This window comes from Zosterops lateralis, assembly GCF_965231275.1.
Source record: "Zosterops lateralis genome assembly, chromosome: W".
NCBI classification, from domain to species: Eukaryota; Metazoa; Chordata; class Aves; order Passeriformes; family Zosteropidae; genus Zosterops; species Zosterops lateralis.
In genome coordinates this window covers 1469449-1490643 of record NC_139801.1, presented here as the reverse complement: position 1 = coordinate 1490643, position 21195 = coordinate 1469449, and the positions used below count along the sequence as shown (strand labels likewise).

Sequence of the window (21195 nt, the reverse complement as noted above, 5' to 3'; positions counted from 1 at the left end):
CACAGCAACACTCAAAACGATCCCACAAAAACAAGGAAAAGTTAGTGCACACAAAAAATAAGGCTAAAAATGTCTTTGGAGTTCCACAGGTAATATAACAATCTCACAATCGTGAAGACTAATGATAAGCTTTATAATTGACTAAGTCACAGAGTGCAAAGCAACATCCATTGACTTTTTTGTGTGAATGGAATGGTGGAAGCTACATGGGTAAGTTCAATGGATAGTTCATATATACATGTGACCGGGAACAGCCAAACCAGATTTATGCTCTTAGATTAGTCATTCTGAATCACGATGCACTTCTGAAGCATCAGCTCTGCAAATTGGGCAGGTACAATTTGCCTGTAAAACCAGAAATAAAAGAACATTTAATGCACTGACAAATACGCTCATTACAGTGTGTCTGCAACCCAGAAACAAAATTTAATTGCCACTTGCAGTGATCAAGAGTGCCCAAAACAGACACACACACACATACAAAAAAGATAAACTCAGCATGAACCTGTTTTCTGATACTTTAGAGTATGTGAAAATGACCTACAAGTTTTGTAAACTCAAAAGAAAAACACAGTGGGCAAAGAAATCCACCATCACTAGAGAAGCACGACAGCGGTGGAAGAAAGTGCCCTATATTAGGGCATCCTAGTTATGAACCACAGCTTTTTAGACTCACTATCTTGTTATCCTAGCAGAAGAGCAGAAGTCTATCATGCAGGTTTGGCCAAAGTTTGAAAGTGAGTGAGGTGGGGGAAAAGAAGGGTTTTTAGCAACAATCACAACAGACAATCTGACTAAACAGCTGCAAAGCTGAACATGCAGAGAAGTTTAGCCTTTTAGTGAAAAATTTGTTGAGAATGCACTGATTCATAAAATTATTCATGTTGGAATGATCCTCCGAAGGTCTCTAGGTTAGCCTTCTACTCAAAGCAGGGTCAGCTGTAAGGTCATATGAGATTACTCAAGTTTCTCTCCCATTAGGTCCTGAAAATATCTAGGAAAGAGGCTGCACAGCATTTCTGGTCCCCTGTTTGACTACTTGTTTTTGTGTATTTCATCAAATTAAGTCCCCTTCACATCCTAACATAACCAGTATAAAGATGAATTAGGTGCATATGATATATCATAGGCTGCAATATATGTATGTATGTATGTATGTATGTATGTATAAGGTCTCTTAACTTGCTATTCCTTCAGTCAAGCTAACTTCCTGTAACGTAAGAGCTGCACAAGGAACTGCAATTATCATAAGAAACTTTACATGGAAATATTCTAGCTGAAATAAACCTTATTTAGAAGAAAAGGATTCCCAGACTGAGCCTTCAGGGTGAATACAGATCATGTTTTCAAGTTTTCTTTGTAATTATGACTAAATCCTGCTTTAAAAAAAGGTTACTCATATATTCATTTGACTCAATGTTGGAGGTTAGGATTTTCCTTTTTTCTTTTAGGGAATTTTCTCCCATTTGTTGCCTAAGAGATGATACTGACAGTACTTATGAGAGAAAAAAGAAGGGTGCAGCTGGTTGCAGTCTCAGTTTGGGGGCTTTCTCTTGGGAAGGACAGAGATATCGCAAAATTTTGGCTGGGGGGTGAGGGACTGAGCTCAGCTCCTTGCTCTCTCTTGTTCTTGGGACTGGAGGAGGAGCGGTACTGTTGCTGCTGTGGGGAGAATCGGCTGCTGTGGCGGAGTTCCAACTCTTACTGCTTCTTCTACCATGAGGGAGGCTTTGCTCGCAAGATTGGCTGTTGAACTGGGACCTTATTAACACCTGACCTCACTGGGAAGGACCCTCATCATCTACTCGGATGCCCCAGGGAAAAATCCAGGACCCTAAGCCCCTCCGAGGGAGCATTTCCCATCTGCTTTCGGGAGCCCAGCTGCCACTGCCCAGCTCCACTGTTTTCTGTTGCTGCTTTCGCTACAGTTTAACTTGACACCCCATGTCCGCCTGGATCCCTGTGGCTCCTGCTACAGCTGCAGAGTTTCTGCTACATTTTGTTTGTCACCTCGGGTGTGTTCGCCTCTGCTGTTCCAGCTTACTGTTCCAAGGTTCCTGCTATGGTCCATTTCAGCATCCGGAGGGGCACCAGGACTGGCTCCTCCTGTGGGTTTGTAAAGGAAGCCCCTTTTCTCTCTTCCACAGGCTCGCCGGCCATTACCCACATGCAGAAGGCAGCTGAGCCTGCTCCACAGCACCCCCTGCAGCTGCGGAGGAATCATTGCACCTACCCTGCCGACCGGGAGCTAACAGCACCCCTGCTGGCTGTGACCATAACTATACCAAAGGGGAAAATGCTTAATGAGCAGGGATGACACTGTTTCTTGGGTTTTCTGTTTTGATTTTTTTGTTGCTGCCATTGGGTTTGTTGTTTTTTTTTTTGGTCTTGTTTTATATGTATGTATGTATGTATGTATGTATGTATGTAAAGAACTGTTATTCCTTTTCCCATATCTTTGTCTGCAAGCCCTGTAATTTCAAAGTTATAATAATTTGGAGGGAAGGAGGTCACATTTTCCATTCCAAGGGAGGTTCCTGCCTTCTTTGGCAGACACCTGTCTTTCAAACCAAGACACTCAAGGAGTTAGGATATCAATAACCAATCAGATATTGTGAAACATGATAAAACTGAGAGCTGAAAAGCCTGACAAGCAAAAAGATTATTCTCTCTCTTGTTAATCTCATCCCATTCACTGTTTAACCTCTTTTTCATGAGTCTTCGGCCTTATGTAACATGGATTTTTTTCTCACTGTAGTCTAATATATAGGCACATAATTCATAATTCAGTATAAAATAGGTTTTCCTCTGGAAATATCATATTTCCTGAAAAAGTGTTTCTATGTAGGGTTTTATAACTATAAGAGGGACAAAAATTCAAATTTCATATGTAGGTGTGTCAAAGTTTGCTTTGATGCCCTCTACTGTTGCATCACCAGCTTGTAATGGAATAGTAAACTTTACTAAAATTAACCAATGATAATGTGTTCCCTTGCACAATTTATCATCATGAGATGTGAATTTAAAGACCAAAAGTTATTTTACCCCACTCCCTAAACAGTCTAAAACTTTGTGTTGACATAGTGTAACTGTACTCCTTTTAGGCGCAGATTGCAAAAATCTTTCAGTTAAAGAGAAACCTGCCTAGTTGACACTGTTATGCTGATGCATTTTTTTATAAAGTCAGTCATCCTTTAGCCAATACTACTGTTAAAAGTATGCAATTTCTAAGTTTGGTTAGAAGCACCAGCACAAAATCACCTCCAAATTACTACAGTTCACTTCAGATTACTAAAATACGAATTCCCCAAAACTGTTTTTCCCCCCATTTTGCTGGTCTCTAAGGGCTATTTTCACTATCCTTTGATTAAAAATTGAAAGTGTTTAATGTAACATAAGAACTGCCATATTGACTCCAACCAAATACTCTGAACTGAACAGTGATCAACAGCAGATGCATGAGAAAGAGCATACATGATTGAATCATAGAATCATTAAGGTAGAAAAGACCTCCAAGGTCACCAAATCCAACCTTTGACCAAATACCACCACTAAACCATATTGTGAAGTGCCATGTCTACTCATTTTTTTTTAACACTTTCAGGGATTTCAGGGATGGTGACTCCACCACTTTCCTAGGGAGCCTGTTCCAATGCTTAACCATTCTTTCAGTGAGGAAATTTTTCCTAAATTCCAATTTGAGCCTCCCCTGGCACAACTTGAGGCCATTTTTCCTTCTCCTATCACTATTTGCCTGGGATTTTTTCCTGATATATTTCCCTACATTCCAGTAGCCCATGGGTCAAGTACTTTCTGAGACAGATGCAATGTTTTTGCATTAACAACCCTCAGAAGAATTATTTTTTTAAAAACTTAGCAACCTTCACAGAATTTCAGCATCCATCATGTCATGGGGTGCATGGCACCCAATGGTCCTTGTTCTCATTTCAGAAGAGAGAACAAGCTATTTTTCCTTGTTTACTTTCTCTCCATGCCACACATAGAACCATAGAATATCTCAAGTTGTAAGATACCAAGAGGATCATAAGTCAAACTTTCTGCTCCTTTTAGGACTACCTAAAACTAAATAATATGACTAAGAGCATTGTCTAGATGGCCCTTAAACTCTGACAAGCATACTGCTGTGACTGCTTCCTTGGGGGGCCTGTTCCAGTGACCAACCACCCTCTTAGTGGAGAATCTTTTCCTAATGTCCAATATGAACTTCCCAATGCAACTTCTTTCCATTTCCTCATGTCCTATTGCTGGTTGCCAGAGAGAGATCAGCACATCCCCCTCCACTGCACTTCTTGAGGAATCACAGAATCAACTAGGTTGGAAAAGACTTCTGAGATCATTGAACCCAACTTATGACCTAACATCACCATTATAAACTAGACCATGGCACTAAGTGCCATGTCCAGTCTTTCCTTAAACACCTCCAGGGACGGTGACTCCACCACCTCCCTGGGCAGTCCATTCCAATGTCTAATCACCCTTTCTGTGAAGAAATTCCTCCTAATGTCCAACCCGAACCTCCCCTGGCACAGCTTGAGACTATGTCCTCTTGTCCTGTCCCTAGCTGCTTGGGAGAAGAAGCCAACCCCCACCTGGCTATAATCTCCTTTCAGGTAGTTTTAGAGAGCAATAAGGTTTCCTCCAAGCCTCCTTTTCTCCAGGCTAAACAGCCCCAGCTCCCTCATAAGACTTATGCTCCAGACTCTTCATCAGATTTGTTGCCCTTGTCTGGACATGTTTCAGCACCTCAGTGTCCTTCCTGAAGTGAGGGGCCTGTAGATATTTTGGAATTAGGTTTGAATTACCCATCCTGGGCCCCACACCAAGGCCAACGGTGAAGCCTGTGGCGCAGCTAAAAATTAGATGTTCAGATGTTAATGGGAGAAAGTAGCATTAATCATAGTGATTGGATCTGCTTTTGCTCCCATCCAGTTTCCCATTTATTTTAAGGGTCCTCTCACTTTAGGGGCCCAGAACTGGACACAGTACTCAAGGTGTGGCCTCACCAGTGCTGAGCACAGGAGGAAGTTGTTGACTGAGATGAGGTCACCCCTCAGCCTTCTCTTTGCTGAACAAACCAAGTGATCTCAGCCACTACTCATAAGTCTTTCTCTTGAGGCCTTTCACCGTCTTGGTCACCCTCTTCCGGACACAGTTTGATGTCCTTCTTATACTGAGGAATCCAAGACTGCACAGTACTCAAGGTGGGGCTGCACCAGTGCAGTGTAGAGTGGGAGAATCATCTTCCTTGACAGGCTAATTATGCTGTGCTTGATGCACCCATGGACACAGTTGGACCTTTTGGCTGTCAGGGCAAACTGTTGACTCATATTCAACTTGCTATCCATCCAAACCACCAGATCTCTTTCCATGGGGCTGCTCACCAGTGTCTCTTCCCTCAGTTTGTTTCATATAGCCAAGATTATCCCATCCTAGGTGTAGAACCTGATACTTGATCTTAACATGACAAGGCTTTACGCAATTATATGGTTTAATACATACAGTGTGAAAAAATGGTTCAGTGTTGCCCCAGACCATATGACATGAGTAGCAGGGGACTGGAAAATATTCTGTACTGACACTTGCATATTGTTAATTTGAGCTAGTTGACAATTGCTCTATATAACAGTCTAAATAAATATCTATGAATGCTAACATGCTTTAAAAAATATTTCAAGCTCAAACAACACATAACAGTCATCTAGTTGATTCTCAGACATGTTATCTTACTGAATTCTGAACTCAAGCACATATTTCATTCAAATAAGCTATCAAGAAAAGACAAAGAGCAGTATTGTGGAAAGATTAACACCAGTCTTAGAATTTAGTATTACCTTTAGAATATATTGGTGTTGTGGTTTACAAATGGTATTCTCCAATTTAGTACTCCTGCTAAAACCATACTGCTGCTTGCTCCCCCTCCCCTCCTCCAATGGGAAGCACAAAAGACAAAGATCACAGGTTGAGAGAAGTACAACTTACTGGAAACAGCAATGAGATAAGAAAATTAACAGAAACAGCAATGATATTATTAACAAAAGGTATAAGACAAGAAAATGATTTACATGTAAAATAAAACACCAGACTGTTTTTTTCTCTCACTGAAAGGAACGTCCTTCTTCTTGGAAGCAAGGGAGGGAGTCCCTTTCCCCTGCCTCAGGCAATGATGTCAGGTGGGGGGGTGCTTGTTTGCAATAGCAGAGGCTCTGGTCTGTACTGGAGGGTCATAGGACACTTCTTTAAATTCCTGGAAGTCCTCTTTAAATTACTGGAGGTCCTTGGACAGTCTTTTCACAGATGAGACACAGGTCCATAGGAGGAGAAAGATACTTTCTTCATATAGCTGGAGTTCAGTAACCAAATTATCTACTCTTTGTTCTCTTTCTTTCCATGACATCAGTGCCAACGAGTTGGCATATGCTGATGGCACGCACTGTGGGAACTTCTGCCACATGGTTTGTTTACACTGGACCTCATCTGAATTTATAGGGGATTTCTCAATCCCTATAGAGTACCTCTAGCACACACCTAATTTTCTCAGCTACTGCATACCTTGCTCCATGGTGTTCCACTTGTCTAAGTGCACTAAAAGATCATCCTTGATGTGTTAGTTCAGCTCAGATGGTGAGGTGCAATTGGTAATTTTTTTTGAACTGATAACCAAAATAGCCAATTGCATGCAAGAATACACCTCTGAGACATACATCCTTAAAAGTTAAAAGGAAGCCTAGAATCGCTCTCTTTTTCTTCTGCCTTCAAAGGAGGTAAGGCTGGCTTGGCTCTCTCCTTTAGAGGGGGCCGGGATGGCCCAGCCTGCCCAGACCCGGGTTTTCACTGGAGGCCCACCTGGCCCAGTGACTCCCAGGCCAGGGAGGGGATGATGTCCCCCGTCCCGGTTTTTTTAGCAGCTGTAAAACACCCTGCTGCTCCCCTATGGGGGGGAGCTGGCCCAAGGCCTGGCTGTGGGCCTGGGCCCTTTCCCCTGCAGGGGGAGGGGAGCCTGCAGCCTGCACCCACTCCAAGCTGGACCCACCCACCCTGAATGAGAGCAAGGGGTGGGGGCAAGAAGCTTTTCATCAGCCCGGGCTGCTTTGAGTTTTTCCCCATTCCTGTGGCTTTTGAAAATCCTGGCTGCCGCTCACATGACCACCACAGGCCTGAGCAAGATTTAACTCTTTTGTGCCAGCAGATGGGACTTCCAAAGCACTGGCTCTTCCCAGAGTGAGAACAAAGTAATTGAGCATAAAAAAATCTTAGCATAAGTCAGATGGAGAGAGTGAGAAAAGGATTAATTAGAAAAAAAATGAAAGAGTTGCCTGCTGGCTAGACTTTCTTGTTTGAGCTATGAAAATAAACTCTATTGGTAGATTGTCCTTTAAATCATAGGAAAATATGCATTTAGGGAGATGATTTGTAGATTTTTGAGCAAAAGTGTTTGTAATGAACTGTATAGTTCCATGAGATGCCTGAACAGAAAGAGATGAGAAGCTGCTGCACCAGTGAAAAAAGTGAGAAGACATCTCTGTTCTTTGAGATGAGAAATCCTTTGCTTTAAAGTTGCTTATCTTTAAAAGGTGACATCCTGAATGCCTGAGTTCCACGACCCATAAGCAACTTAAAAAACTCCTAATAGGAGGAGACCATATGGAAGCAGGTTTTCCCCGGGCGGCTGTTTCTGTGAGAGTTCCGACCCACAAAAGAACTTTTCTAAGTTGTCAGTGAAAAAATTCCATAATAAACAAGAGACTCCTCTCTTAAAAAATTGATAAAAAACTATATTTAAATAGTAAAGCTGACTGAATGTCACAAGTTTTGTCTCTATGTTGTTTGTAAGAAAGTAAACACTTGTGGGGGAGGAGAAAAGTTTTAAAAGTTTCAATTTTTTTTCTTTTCCTTACTGAGTGTTAATAAACTATGTTTACTTTTAAGTTAAGCATGTTTTGCCTTTTTGTCCCAAAATCCTATTTCCCAGTTGGCAAACAAAATCTGGCGAACCTAAAACCACCACACTTGAAAAGATATCTTTCCCTCGTGCTTGATAGAAGTCGCCTCCAGAGGCTGAGTCTCTGTCCTCTTATAAATCCCCTTGTTAATGCCGACATCCCAGGACAGGGATCCCAGTTGCTTGGCTTCACAATCATCTAGTTTCATATCATGGCCCGCAATATCCCAGCATTGGAGCAGACAGGTCACCAGGGGCCCATGCAACTAGCAGCTGAAATCTTTTCACACATCTCACAGTTCATCTGGGAATAGGGATCAGGTGATTATATCTGGCCCTGTGTCTTCCTCCTGATATTTGAGCTTGGTTTCCTCTTCATCCCTCACTAAGCAAACTGATTTGGTATTAGATTTCTTCTTCTGTATAGGGGTGACTGATACTGGCATGGGTTGTTCCTCTGGTTCAGCTGCAGTTTGAGTGGCCACGGTGCTTGTTGGTCTGCTTTCCTCCTCCTCTCTCTGAGGAGTATATAGTAGCCAGGGCCTAGTACATTTCATAGCTTTTCACCTCTCTGGAACTGCCACAGCATTTTTCTTACAAATATTCCTTCACTTTATAAGGGTCCTGTAGTTGCTCGGGGTGAACTTCCAAACCATTGGAGCAGAATAGTCCTTCAAAAACTGACCCATGTCTTCCCACATTCCATGCTGTAGCGATTTGAAAGCAAAACCAGTGAGAGACTCCAAGTCAGAAATACAATTTAATAGTAAGGAAAAAAAAAGTAAAATAAAATAAATGCAATAATACAAAAGACCACTGACAGAGTCAGAATACAACCTGAGCAGGGTGGTGGAAACAGTCCAGATGAGGTGGTCTTCCTGAAGCAGTGATCCTGTAGAAAGGTCTGGTAGCTCTGGTCCTCTGGGAATCCAGTAGATAAGGGCTCCCTGTACTGTCCCAAATCCCAGATTATATCCAGGTGGGAATGCTTGGCTCCTCCCTCTGGGCGGAGCATCTCACAATGGGATGATAACTTTCTATGAGTCATGAAGTGGGTCCTTGATGGCCCATTAAGCAGAGATAACTCCTGAAGGGAGTTACCTATGAGTCATGCGGCAAGGCATTGATGGGCCATTAGCAGAAGATAGCCCAGAGGGAGGGGGCCTGGGAAAACACTGTCCCACCTGATTTCAACAGCTCATGAAGATGGTGATAGAATAAATACTTTGTGCACATCCTACACTGCAACCCAGGACACATGCCACTCATGATTATCCACCTTTGGGGCAGATCTCAAAATGACCTTTCTAGAAATCTCTTTTCTAATTCTAAACATGGTGTGAACCACACTTAGGAGACCTGGGAGACCTAGCAACAAGAACATGCTTTCCTTAACATCCAAAGGGAATTCAGAATTCTCAAAATTTGTTTCAACAGGCCTAAAGAAGGAAAAGGAGGTGAAAGGCTGAGGAAAATCATCCTCCCCTGTTCCCCCCACAGGCTGGGTACGATTAGTAATGAATTCCCAGAGTTAGCACCCAAGGTAAGGGTAAGAGAGCAACACTGATTACACATCCCAAATGATCCTCGTTGCCCTTGATGTTATCATTTCATAAGCTGATATCCCAGAGTACAGCAACAAAGCAATCCTGATCCCTCTCCTTGCTCTGAAAAAGAGCACCAGGAGAAATGTATACAGGAATATACACAAGGTTAGGTGCCACGCCCACATGAACAGACCAAGCAACATTGTGACCAGTGGTTCTGTACCCCATACAGCATATGCTTAGATCAAATTTTGTTTCCAACCTACTCTGGTCAGATCTGTTGTTATCTCAACCCTTTGTGACAAACATTGGGTGCCAATTATGGCTGTCATGGTTTAAGACTAGTGTTCTCCAATTTAGTAGTCTTGCTAAAACCACACTGCTGCTTGCTTCCCCTCCCCCCCAACTGAAAGCAGAAAAGGCAAAAATCACAAATTGAGATAAGAACAATTTACTGGAAACAGCAATAAGATGAGAAAATGAACAGTAACAGCAAAAATATTGAAAACAAAAGGTATAAGACACTGAAACAATTTACACATAAAATAAAACAATACCAGACTGTTCCAACCACCATGCTTTCTCTCACCAGAAGGAAGACCCTTCTTCCCATGGCAAGGGAGAGAGTCTCTTTCCCTGGCCCAGGCAATGATGTCAGGTGGTATCAAATAACATTAGGGTCTTTACCTCAGCCCCTCCCATCGACGTGGGCCAAAACCGGGACAACCCAAAGTTGTTTTCAGATTACTTTTTTTTAATCCTATCATTTTTCATGATCCTCCATTACCAAAAAGACTACTGCCAATATCAAATCCAATACTTCACTTTATGCAGAGGTATTCTACTGTATGAAAGAAGCAGTCATTTCCTTCACTTTATAAAGCCTAGAAATTATAGGACTTGAATAAAGTAAAAAATGTGTATTCTTTAGAGGAATACTTTTGTCAGCAAAGCATGAGAACTTTTTTTTAATGTATCTTAAAATGATGTAAGGTAAGATTGCATGCATAATTCTCTAGGAAATATTTGACATGCTTCTTCACATAGGACTTTGAAATATTTGATACTGCAACACACTATAGATACATTAAAGTAAATCTGAATAGAATTGTTGTCTTGGTTTGGGAAGACAGGTATCTGCCAGGGAAAACTGGAATTCCCTTTGGAATGGAGAATGTACCCCCCCCCCCCCCTTCTAAATTATTATAATTTTGCAATTAACTGCTTTTCAGGCAAAGATTTGGGAATAGGAATAATAGTTCTTTACTACAAATATTAAGAATACAAATGTAGTAGTACAAAAAACAAGCAAACAAAACAAACAAAAATCCTAGAAACCCTGACAGAGTCGAAAATACAACCTGACACCCTGTTAGTCAGGGTGTTGGAAACAGTCCAAAGTGAGCCCTCCTGGAGTGGCAGATGTAGTTCTGTTGGAGTAGAGATAGTCCTGTAGAAAAAGGGTCCAGTAATGGCAAGATGAGTCCAATCTTCCTCTGGAAATCCAGTGGAAACACTGGATACCTGGTGTTCCTAAGTCTCAGTTTTTATCTAGGTAGGAACGGTTTGGCTCCCTCCACTGGGTGGAGCATCTCACAGTGGGATGATGTAATGTGTCATGTCATTGGTGAGCCTTAATGGCCCATTACCAGAAGATATCTCCCTGGAGGGTGGACTGGCATGGAAGAGAGATAAGGAACAATGCCCCATCCAATTTTAACAGTTGGCCCATTATCAGAAGGCACTCGTCCCCCTCCCCCCTGGAGTTACAAGAGATAAAGAAAAACATGTCCCCAACTACTTTCAACAGATGAAATAGAATACACATTTTTTGGTTACATAACCGAAGACAATTGTTTAAAAAGACAAGAAACTTATTGCACTGTCCTGATTCTAGGTCTTCCCCACAACTTGTTTTGAAAGAATACATCATAGCATGCATAAAGACAATTTCATGCTAAGTCCTTTTTTTTTCAAATCTCTCCCAATCAGGTCTTAAAACTTATAAAGATAGATAAGTTTTTATTTGCTCCAAGAATTCAAATTCATAATGATAGGAAGGATTATTATAGGAGCACTTTCTACCAGTGAATATTATTCTCCTCATATTCTTTTTAAAATTACCCAATTCCTATTATTATTAGAAATAAAAATATTTTGTTAATTGCTAAAATGAATATGGAGACAGCAGAAAGAATATAAATTTGGCTTGTGCATTGTTTTGTTATTTCAGACTAAATATTAAAAAAATGGGAAATGAAATGCAGTAGAAAACAACAACAACAACAAAAATAAAATAAAATAAAAAAAAAAGAAAATACAAACTAGGACATAAATTGCATCCAACACAGATTTTATTTACCTTAAGCCATTTATCAACACACTTGGCATGAAACTCGTGGTTACAGGGTAAGACTCTAAGTAGCTGCCTTGCCTCAAAGTCACACATACACACTACACACCTAAAAAAAAGAGCAAATATCTATAAACTTTACCATTTAATAACAACTGGCATCTTATAAGGTGTGTCTGCAAAAGTGTTTTTTAAAACCACTGCAGTATCTACAATGATCAAACTTTTGTGGGTATAGATCTCTAGTGGACCAGTGTAAAATGAGAATTTCTTTTGTTTTTTCACCATGGTTTCAAATCCCAAAGCAGACAAGAGAGTTCACTGGCCCAAGTAGTAAATAGATTGTATTACCATAATTCAACATACTTGAGCTCATGCCTGCTGATATAAACAGGCAGTGCAAACCCTATAGCATATTTCTTTCAGTTTTAACTTTAATTTTAGCTCCATTAAAATAATAAAAAAAACCCCAAACATTAAATTGCTTTGAGTATTTCTCAAAGCCATAGTTGATTAAAGATCACATGCATTTTTACTATGAAAGATTTCTCATTAAATTACATCTATATTCCATCGTACATATTTTATAATCACATTTTTCCCCAGTGATATCACCAACTTAAGTTTTCTGATATTTTTATTTTTCTTATTCTCTACTATGTTAAAAACAACATTGAAGATTGCTCTATGTGGAACATCTGAGAAAAAAGTCTCTTCAGTTCAATTTAAAACATTTGACATCAGTGTATATAACCTTTACTGCCTCCCATCTATATCTCATTTCTGTTATGTAGATTTTTCAAAAAGAATTTGTCTTAAAATTAAGAAAATATAACTGTAAACCTCAAATACTTTCAAAAGCTCTTTCAGGAGCACTTTAAACTTTAATAATTGGAAAATATTTCAATATAGGCTGAATTCCAAGTTATCTAGCATGCTAAACAAAAATTTTGAAAACTTTTAAAAAATACTGAACAAATAAATAAATTTGGACATATAACTGAAGTGAGACTAGGCAGAATTTTAAAGTCAAGAAAAACTATATCTGACTTGAAAAATGGTTTAAAAAATTATCTTTTTTATTTGAGTGCTTTTAGAGCACTTGTGTCACAGTATTTGCCTAGTTTAGGCTGCAGTCTGAAGGACTGGACACGGTCATGTCAAGTATGTAATTTTGAGATAGATGTACTTACAATGTCTGCTCTGATTGATGATTGCTTGGATTGAACCTGTAAGATGGAAGCTGTTCAATGTCTGTCTTTGTCAGTCCTCGAGGTTTAGCTTCTCCTAGACGTTCTGCCAAATTCAACAGTGCCTATGAAACAAGGAATTTGGACTTTTTAACATTCATTGCCTCAACAAGCTCCAGCTCTACCAGAAGTGATTTCTTCTGTCATGTCACAGATGGTGTCCTGGGTTGCAGTGTAGGATGTACACAAAGTATTTATTCTATCACCATCTTCATGAACTGTTGAAACCAGGTGGGCTAGTGTTTTCCCAAGCCCCCTGCCTTTTCTGCTAATGGCCTTTGGAGTGTTTCCTGCTAATGGCCCATTAACGCCTTTGGGGTGTTTTCTGCTAATGACTTTTGGGGTGTTTTCTGCTAATGACCCATGAGTCACAGGTAACTCCCTCCAGGGGTTATCTCTGTTAATGGGCCATCAAGGACCCATTTCACACTTCTCATGCTATTGTGAGATGCTCTGCCCAGGGGGAGGAGCCAAGCATTCTCAATTGGATATAAGCTGGGATTTGGGACAGTGCAAGTAGCACTTATCCACTGGATTCCCAGAGGACCAGAGCTCCCAGACCTTTCTACAGGATCACTGCTTCAGGAAGAGCACCTCACCTGGACTGCTTCCACCATCCTGCTCAGGTTGTATGCTGACTCTGTCAGTGATCCTTTGTGTTATTGTATTTATTTTATTTTACTTTTACTTTTTTACCTTTCTTCTTATTAAATTATATCTCTGACTTGGAGCCTCTCATTCATTTTGCTTTCAAACCACAACATTTTTTGGCGCCTGAACAGGGGCACGAGGCACTGAGAAAAGTCAGAACTACAGTTTTGTATTTGAGAAGACACCAGTTTGCTATGATGCTCAACATGCTTACATGTGTCTTATACCTATCTCTCTATATTTTTCCACACATGGGGTACTATCTGCCGGTCTGAATGCTCCTGTGTAGACCAGGGTATGGTACTAAAATTGCCTTATTGGTCTATTATGACCATTGCTTGATAAACTCCGAGGCAATGAACAGCATTCAGAATATATACCCAGTTTTGGATTCGTGTCCTGGTCTAGGATGCTACATCTGGGGCCTCAACAATCTCACTCAGCCCCTGTGGGGAGGAGTAAAGAATGATTTTTTCCAGCTTTTTAGGCACCACACAGCAGTTTTTGAAAATATTGAGTACCCTCTGGATGCCAAGGACAGTATTATGTTATTGTCATCCCTGCTTTCTCTTCTCTGCACAGCCCTTTGTTTTTTCTGCACCATACTTATGAACAAAACACTACCTGGTGTGATACAGCATGTTCCTAAGGAAGAGGAAGAGGGAAAGAGAAGCAAAGCAACATCATCAGCATCTACAAAGACTGTCACAGAGGAGAAAGAAGCCAAAAATGAATCAACAGTGTCCGTGTCTACACAGACTGTCACAGAGGAGAAAGAAACCAAAGGTACCGTCACCATCTCCACACAAACCGTTACTGAACTGGAACATCCTAAACCAGTAGCAGTTGCTACCACTCAGAAAAAGAAGTTAAAGAGCAAATCAGTCCGCGTAGTGACTGACGAGGATGCAGCAGGACCTTCGCAGCCAGCAGAGGAGACAGACATAGAGATCATCACTCGCTCTCTATCCCTGGGTGAGTTGCGTGACCTGCGAAGGGAATTCACCCGCCAGACCAACGAGTCCATCCTGACCTGGCTGCTCCGCATCTGGGACGCTGCAGCCAATGACACCATTCTGGATGGAATTGAGGCCAGGCAACTGGGATCGCTGTCCCGGGATGTGGTCATTGACCAGGGCATCGGGAAAACCCAAGAACCTCTCAGCCTCTGGCAGCGACTGCTAACAAGTGTGAAAGACAGATACCTTTGTAAAGAAGACCTCCAAGTGCACCAAGGCAAATGGAGCACAATAGAACAAGGTATCCAACGCCTGAGGGAATTGGCTGTGCTGGAGATCATTTTTTCAGAAGACGAGAGATTTCCTAAAAACCCAGATGATGTCCAGTGCACATCACGGATGTGGCTGAGACTTGCATGGCTTGGATCAGAGATGCACTCACGTTACCTGGCAACACTGCAATGGAGGGAAGGTGAGGACAAGGTGGGTGTCTTGGCTAATAAATTAAGAATTTACGAGGACACTGTCATCGCCCCAGTTCGCACCCATGTCTCGTCTGTGGAAAAAAGACTGGCTGAGCAAGTCTGGAGCTTGATTGAAGAAGGCCATCAGAAATTAAAAGAACTTAAGGAAGAAATTTACCATATCTCACCAGAGCTGACGAGAGTCTCTGCCATTAGGAGCAGGCGTCCCCCAGCCAGGGAGAGAGGATACACACCACGGGGTAACCTGTGGTCTTTTCTTAGAGAGCATGGAGAAGATATGAAGAAGTGGGATGGAAAACCCACTTCCGTTTTAGCAGCCCGGGTATGTGAACTGAAAAGAGGAACACCTACCACAAGAAGCCCATCTAGAATCAAGGTTGCCCCAGTCTCTCAGAACTCCAGATGGTACAGGAATGATGATATGACTGATCCTCTGGAAGGGACCTCAGAAACATACGTACAGGAGGAGAACAATGTATGCCATGACCAGGAATAGGGGTGCCCTGCCTATAGCCAGGAAGAGGAAAGGGACAATTGGATCTACTGGACTCTGTGGATCCGATGGCCTGGCACATCTGACCCACAAGAATATACGGCGTTGGTTGACACTGGGGCCCAATGTACCATGATGCCATCAAGGTATGTAGGAACAGAATCCATCTCTATTTCTGGGGTGACAGGAGGGTCCCAGGAACTGACTGTATTAGAGGCTGAAGTGAGTTTAACTGGGAATGAGTGGCAAAAACACCCCATCGCAACTGGTCCAGAGGCCCCATGCATTCTCGGCATAGACTATCTCAGGAATGGATATTTCAAAGACCCGAAAGGATATCGTTGGGCTTTTGGAATAGCTGCAGTTGAGAAAGAAAACATCAGACAGTTGAATACTTTGCCTGGTCTCTCAGATGACCCCTCTGCTGTGGGACTGCTGAGAGTCGAAGAACAACAGGTACCAACCGCCACAACAACAGTACACCGCCGCCAATACCGCACTAACAGAGACTCTGTGATTCCCATACATGAGATGATCCGTAAACTGGAGAGCCAAGGGGTGGTCAGTAAGACTCATTCACCTTTCAACAGCCCAATATGGCCTGTGCGTAAGTCCAGTGGAGAATGGAGACTGACGGTGGATTACCGTGCTTTGAATGAAGTCACGCCACCACTGAGCGCTGCTGTGCCAGACATGTTAGAGCTTCAGTACGAGCTGGAGTCCAAGGCAGCAAAGTGGTATGCGACCATTGATATTGCCAATGCCTTCTTCTCCATTCCTTTGGCAGCACAGTGCAGGCCCCAGTTTGCTTTCACCTGGAGGGGCGTGCAGTACACCTGGAACTGACTGCCCCAGGGGTGGAAACACAGCCCCACCATCTACCATGGGCTGATCCAGGCTGCACTGGAGAAAGGTGAGGCTCCGGGACATCTGCAGTACACCGACGACATCATCATATGGGGAAACGCCCCAGGGGAGGTCTTTGAGAAAGGAGAGAAGATTATCCAAATTCTGTTGAAAGCTGGTTTTGCCATTAAATGAAGTAAGGTTAAAGGACCGGCTCAAGAAATCCAGTTCCTGGGAGTCAAGTGGCAAGATGGACGTCGCCAAATCCCCACAGAGATAATAAACAAGATCCCTGCCATGTCCCCACCTACCAACAAGAAGGAAACACAAGCTTTCCTAGGTGCCATAGGCTTCTGGAGGATGCACATTCCTGAGTACAGTCAGATCGTGAGCCCTCTCTATCTGGTTACCCGCAAGAAGAACGATTTCCACTGGGGCCCTGAACAGCAACAAGCCTTTGTTCAGATCAAGCAAGAGATTGCTCACGCAGTAGCCCTTGGCCCAGTCAGGACGGGACCAGATGTGAAGAATGTGCTTTACTCCGCAGCCGGGAACAATGGTCTGTCCTGGAGCCTGTGGCAGAAGGTGCCTGGGGAGACTCGAGGCCGACCATTGGGATTCTGGAGCCGAAGTTACAGAGGCTCCGAAGCCAACTACACTCCCACAGAGAAGGAGATCTTGGCCGCCTATGAAGGAGTTCAAGCTGCCTCAGAAGTGATTGGTACTGAAACACAGCTGCTTCTGGCACCCCGATTACCAGTGCTGGGGTGGATGTTTAAGGGAAAGGTTCCCTCCACACATCACGCCACTGACACCACATGGAGCAAATGGATTGCTCTCATCACACAGCGCGCCCGTATTGGAAACCCAAATCGCCCTGGGATTCTGGAAGTTATAACAAACTGGCCAGAAGGTGAGAATTTTGGATTGTCATCTGAAGAAGAAGAAAACCAAGTAACGCGTGCCGAGGAAGCCCCACCATACAATGAGCTACCGGAGACTGAAAGACAATATGCTCTCTTCACTGATGGCTCCTGTCGAATTGTAGGTGCTAACCGGAAATGGAAAGCTGCAGTTTGGAACCCCACACGACAAGTTGCACAGGCTACCGAGGGACAAGGTGGGCCGAGTCAGGTTGCAGAGCTTAAAGCTGTCCAGCTGGCTTTGGATATTGCTGAACGAGAGAAATGGCCGAGGCTCTATCTCTACACTGACTCATGGATGGTAGCTAATGCTCTGTGGGGATGGCTGAATCGCTGGAAAAAGGCCAACTGGCAGCCCAGAGGAAAACCCATCTGGGCCGCTGACATTTGGCAGGACATCGCTGCCCGAGTAGAGAGACTGACCGTGAAGGTTTGACACGTGGACGCGCATGTACCCAAGAGCCGGGCTAATGAGGAGCATCGCAACAACGAGCAGGTGGACAAAGCTGCCAAGGTGAAAGTATCACAGGTGGATCTAGACTGGCAGCACAAGGGAGAACTGTTCCTAGCTCGTTGGGCCCATGATGCCTCTGGTCATCAAGGAAGAGATGCGACATACCGATGGGCGCGTGACCAAGGGGTGGACCTTACTATGGACAGCATCTCACAGGTCATCCACAACTGTGAGACCTGTGCTGCAATCAAACAGGCCAAGCGAGTGAAGCCTCTGTGGTATGGTGGACGATGGCTGAAGTACAGGTATGGGGAAGCCTGGCAAATTGACTACATCACCCTTCCCCAAACCCGCCAAGGAAAGCGCTACGTGCTGACCATGGTGGAAGCCACCACTGGATGGCTGGAAACCTACCCTGTGCCTCATGCCACTGCCCGGAACACCATCCTGGGCCTGGAAAAACAAGTCCTGTGGAGACACGGCACCCCTGAGAGAATTGAGTCGGACAATGGGACCCATTTCAAAAACAGCCTTATAAACACCTGGGCTAGAGAACATGGTATTGAATGGATATATCACATTCCTTATCACGCACCAGCTGCCGGAAAAGTTGAACGGTGCAATGGACTATTAAAGACTGCCCTGAAGGCACTTGGTGGGGGGACCTTCAAGAATTGGGAAATGAACTTAGCCAAAGCTACCTGGATGGTCAACACCCGAGGGTCTATTAATCGAGGTGGTCCTGCCCAGTCTGAACCCTTGCACACAGTGGATGGAGATAAAGTCCCTGCAGTGCATATGAAAGGCATTTTAGGGGAGACTGTTTGGATTAATCCCGCCTCAGGAAAAGGCAGACCCATCCGTGGGATTGTCTTTGCTCAAGGACCTGGTCACACTTGGTGGGTAATGCAGAAAGATGGGGAAACCCATTGTGTACCACAGGGAGACCTAATTTTAAGTGAGAACAGTGTGTAACATTTTATTCTCTATGTGTATGCATATCTTTGTTAGAATGTATTGATTTGGATATGATGTAGATGGTAATAGAATAAGGGGTGGATTATGTCCTGGGTTGCAGTGTAGCATGTACACAAAGTATTTATTCTATCACCATCTTCATGAACTGTTGAAACCAGGTGGGCTAGTGTTTTCCCAAGCCCCCTGCCTTTTCTGCTAATGGCCTTTGGAGTGTTTCCTGCTAATGGCCCATTAACGCCTTTGGGGTGTTTTCTGCTAATGACTTTTGGGGTGTTTTCTGCTAATGACCCATGAGTCACAGGTAACTCCCTCCAGGGGTTATCTCTGTTAATGGGCCATCAAGGACCCATTTCACACTTCTCATGCTATTGTGAGATGCTCTGCCCAGGGGGAGGAGCCAAGCATTCTCAACTGGATATAAGCTGGGATTTGGGACAGTGCAAGTAGCACTTATCCACTGGATTCCCAGAGGACCAGAGCTCCCAGACCTTTCTACAGGATCACTGCTTCAGGAAGAGCACCTCACCTGGACTGCTTCCACCATCCTGCTCAGGTTGTATGCTGACTCTGTCAGTGATCCTTTGTGTTATTGTATTTATTTTATTTTACTTTTACCTTTTAACCTTTCTTCTTATTAAATTATATCTCTGACTTGGAGCCTCTCATTCATTTTGCTTTCAAACCACAACAGATGGCAAAACTCACATCATCACAGAATCTTCTGAGTCAGAAGGGACCCACAAGAATCATCAAGTCCAACAGTTAAGTGAATGGCCTATATGGGGATTGAACACATGACATTGGCATTATTATCACCATGCTCAAACCAACTGAGCTAATCAAGGCATGTTTAGACTTCCTTCTCTCTACAACTGCAAGCACTATGGAAAGATGCCTTTCAAAGTTTGATCATTGATGAATCGTTCTGAACTGAATAAAACAGTGTCTTTGGGATTTCCAAATATCTATGACCTAACTTTTTACAACGCGTATGTGGTCACAGGGTCCTAAAGAGCAACTTCACATCTCTGAGCCCAGGATCGCAGGATTGTAAGGGCATGACTGTATTGGCATTGACAAAGCGTCCAAGAGATGGGCTATTGTTTGGATATCTGAAAACTGTTTATTATGCAGAATAGAGGTTCAGGGATGTGAACAGCTTTGAATACAATCAGGGACAAGAACAGGGATCGGGTCAAGGGCACAGAGTTATAAACGAGACAAATGGGGCAGATCTGAGGGTCAAGGTCCAGTAGGGATAGGGAAAAGTGGTGCAGAGGGGTTAATAGGAACTGGGGGGAACCAACAGGGTAACAGGGGTGGAGTACTGTGGTAAGACAGAGCCAATGGGGTTCAAGGGAAGAAAGAACATTCTAGGAGGGGTACATATATGATGAAGGAGGGCTGAACAGGGTGACATAAACTTAACAAACCAATAGAACAACAACATCTAAAAGATATTATATTGTGGCTGCAAAGGTCCATGGGAGGAAGGTTTTTCTCACCCTAATCTATAGGGGTGTTTCTCCTGGTGTCTGCCTCAGCCCCTCCATGGCTGAGGCACAATAACCTTAGTGGCAGGCCCCTGGGCGCCCACACTAACTGTTAATCACTTCTGTAACTATTCACAGCTTGATACACGTTTTACGTTGGAAGTTAATTCCCTTTTCCCCATCCCCCACACAGTTGTGTTAGTAATGTTGACAAACTCGCTTTCTAGGAATATGCAATGAGCCTAGCTCTATGTGTCCAGGAGTTTAAAGGGACAACTTTTGACTCATATTCCACTTCTTGGGCTAACTGAATTGAGACGTGGAGATTTTATGCTGAGCCTTTGGAAACAAAGGCATGACATCAAACTGAATAGAGACACTTTCTGATTAAATTTTTTACTCATACAGGTAGAACACTGTACCTAAGTGATCCTCATGTAAATAATTTCTGCTCCCGCATGAGGGGCTCCAGAAAAGCATCAGTATAAACTTGATAGAGAACTGAAGCACAGAAGTTGAGATTTGATGAAAGATGCAAAGAGTACAGATTCTCTAATAGCCCAAAACCCAAAGCCCAAAATGCCAGCTACAATATGATGCTTCTTTTAACTAGCACAATAATCATTATAGGAGAGCTTGCCATTACACTGCAAATGCTATGCAACGGCATAAATACATGTCTGAGAAGAATCAAGGCAAAATAGATACATGAGGAGGGGTAGGCAGTAGCTGAGGGCTGCTCAACAGAATCTGATGGGAATCCAACAGCCTGAGAAGCAACAAGGACAAGAGCTGAGATCAGC

The 21195-nt window shown here is 43.1% G+C and overlaps 1 protein-coding gene across 1 annotated transcript in view; it reads right to left on the bottom strand.

Moving 5' to 3' along the window:
• Nucleotides 1-258: 258 nt before the first annotated feature.
• Nucleotides 259-21195, bottom strand: part of LOC310922102 (E3 ubiquitin-protein ligase RNF38-like) — a 315954-nt gene continuing 295017 nt past the window's right edge. The window contains 3 exon segments of the mRNA XM_083882454.1: nt 259-345; nt 11870-11969; nt 13054-13175. Coding sequence (XP_083738580.1) covers nt 283-345; nt 11870-11969; nt 13054-13175 — 285 coding nt within the window. The 3' untranslated portion in view covers nt 259-282.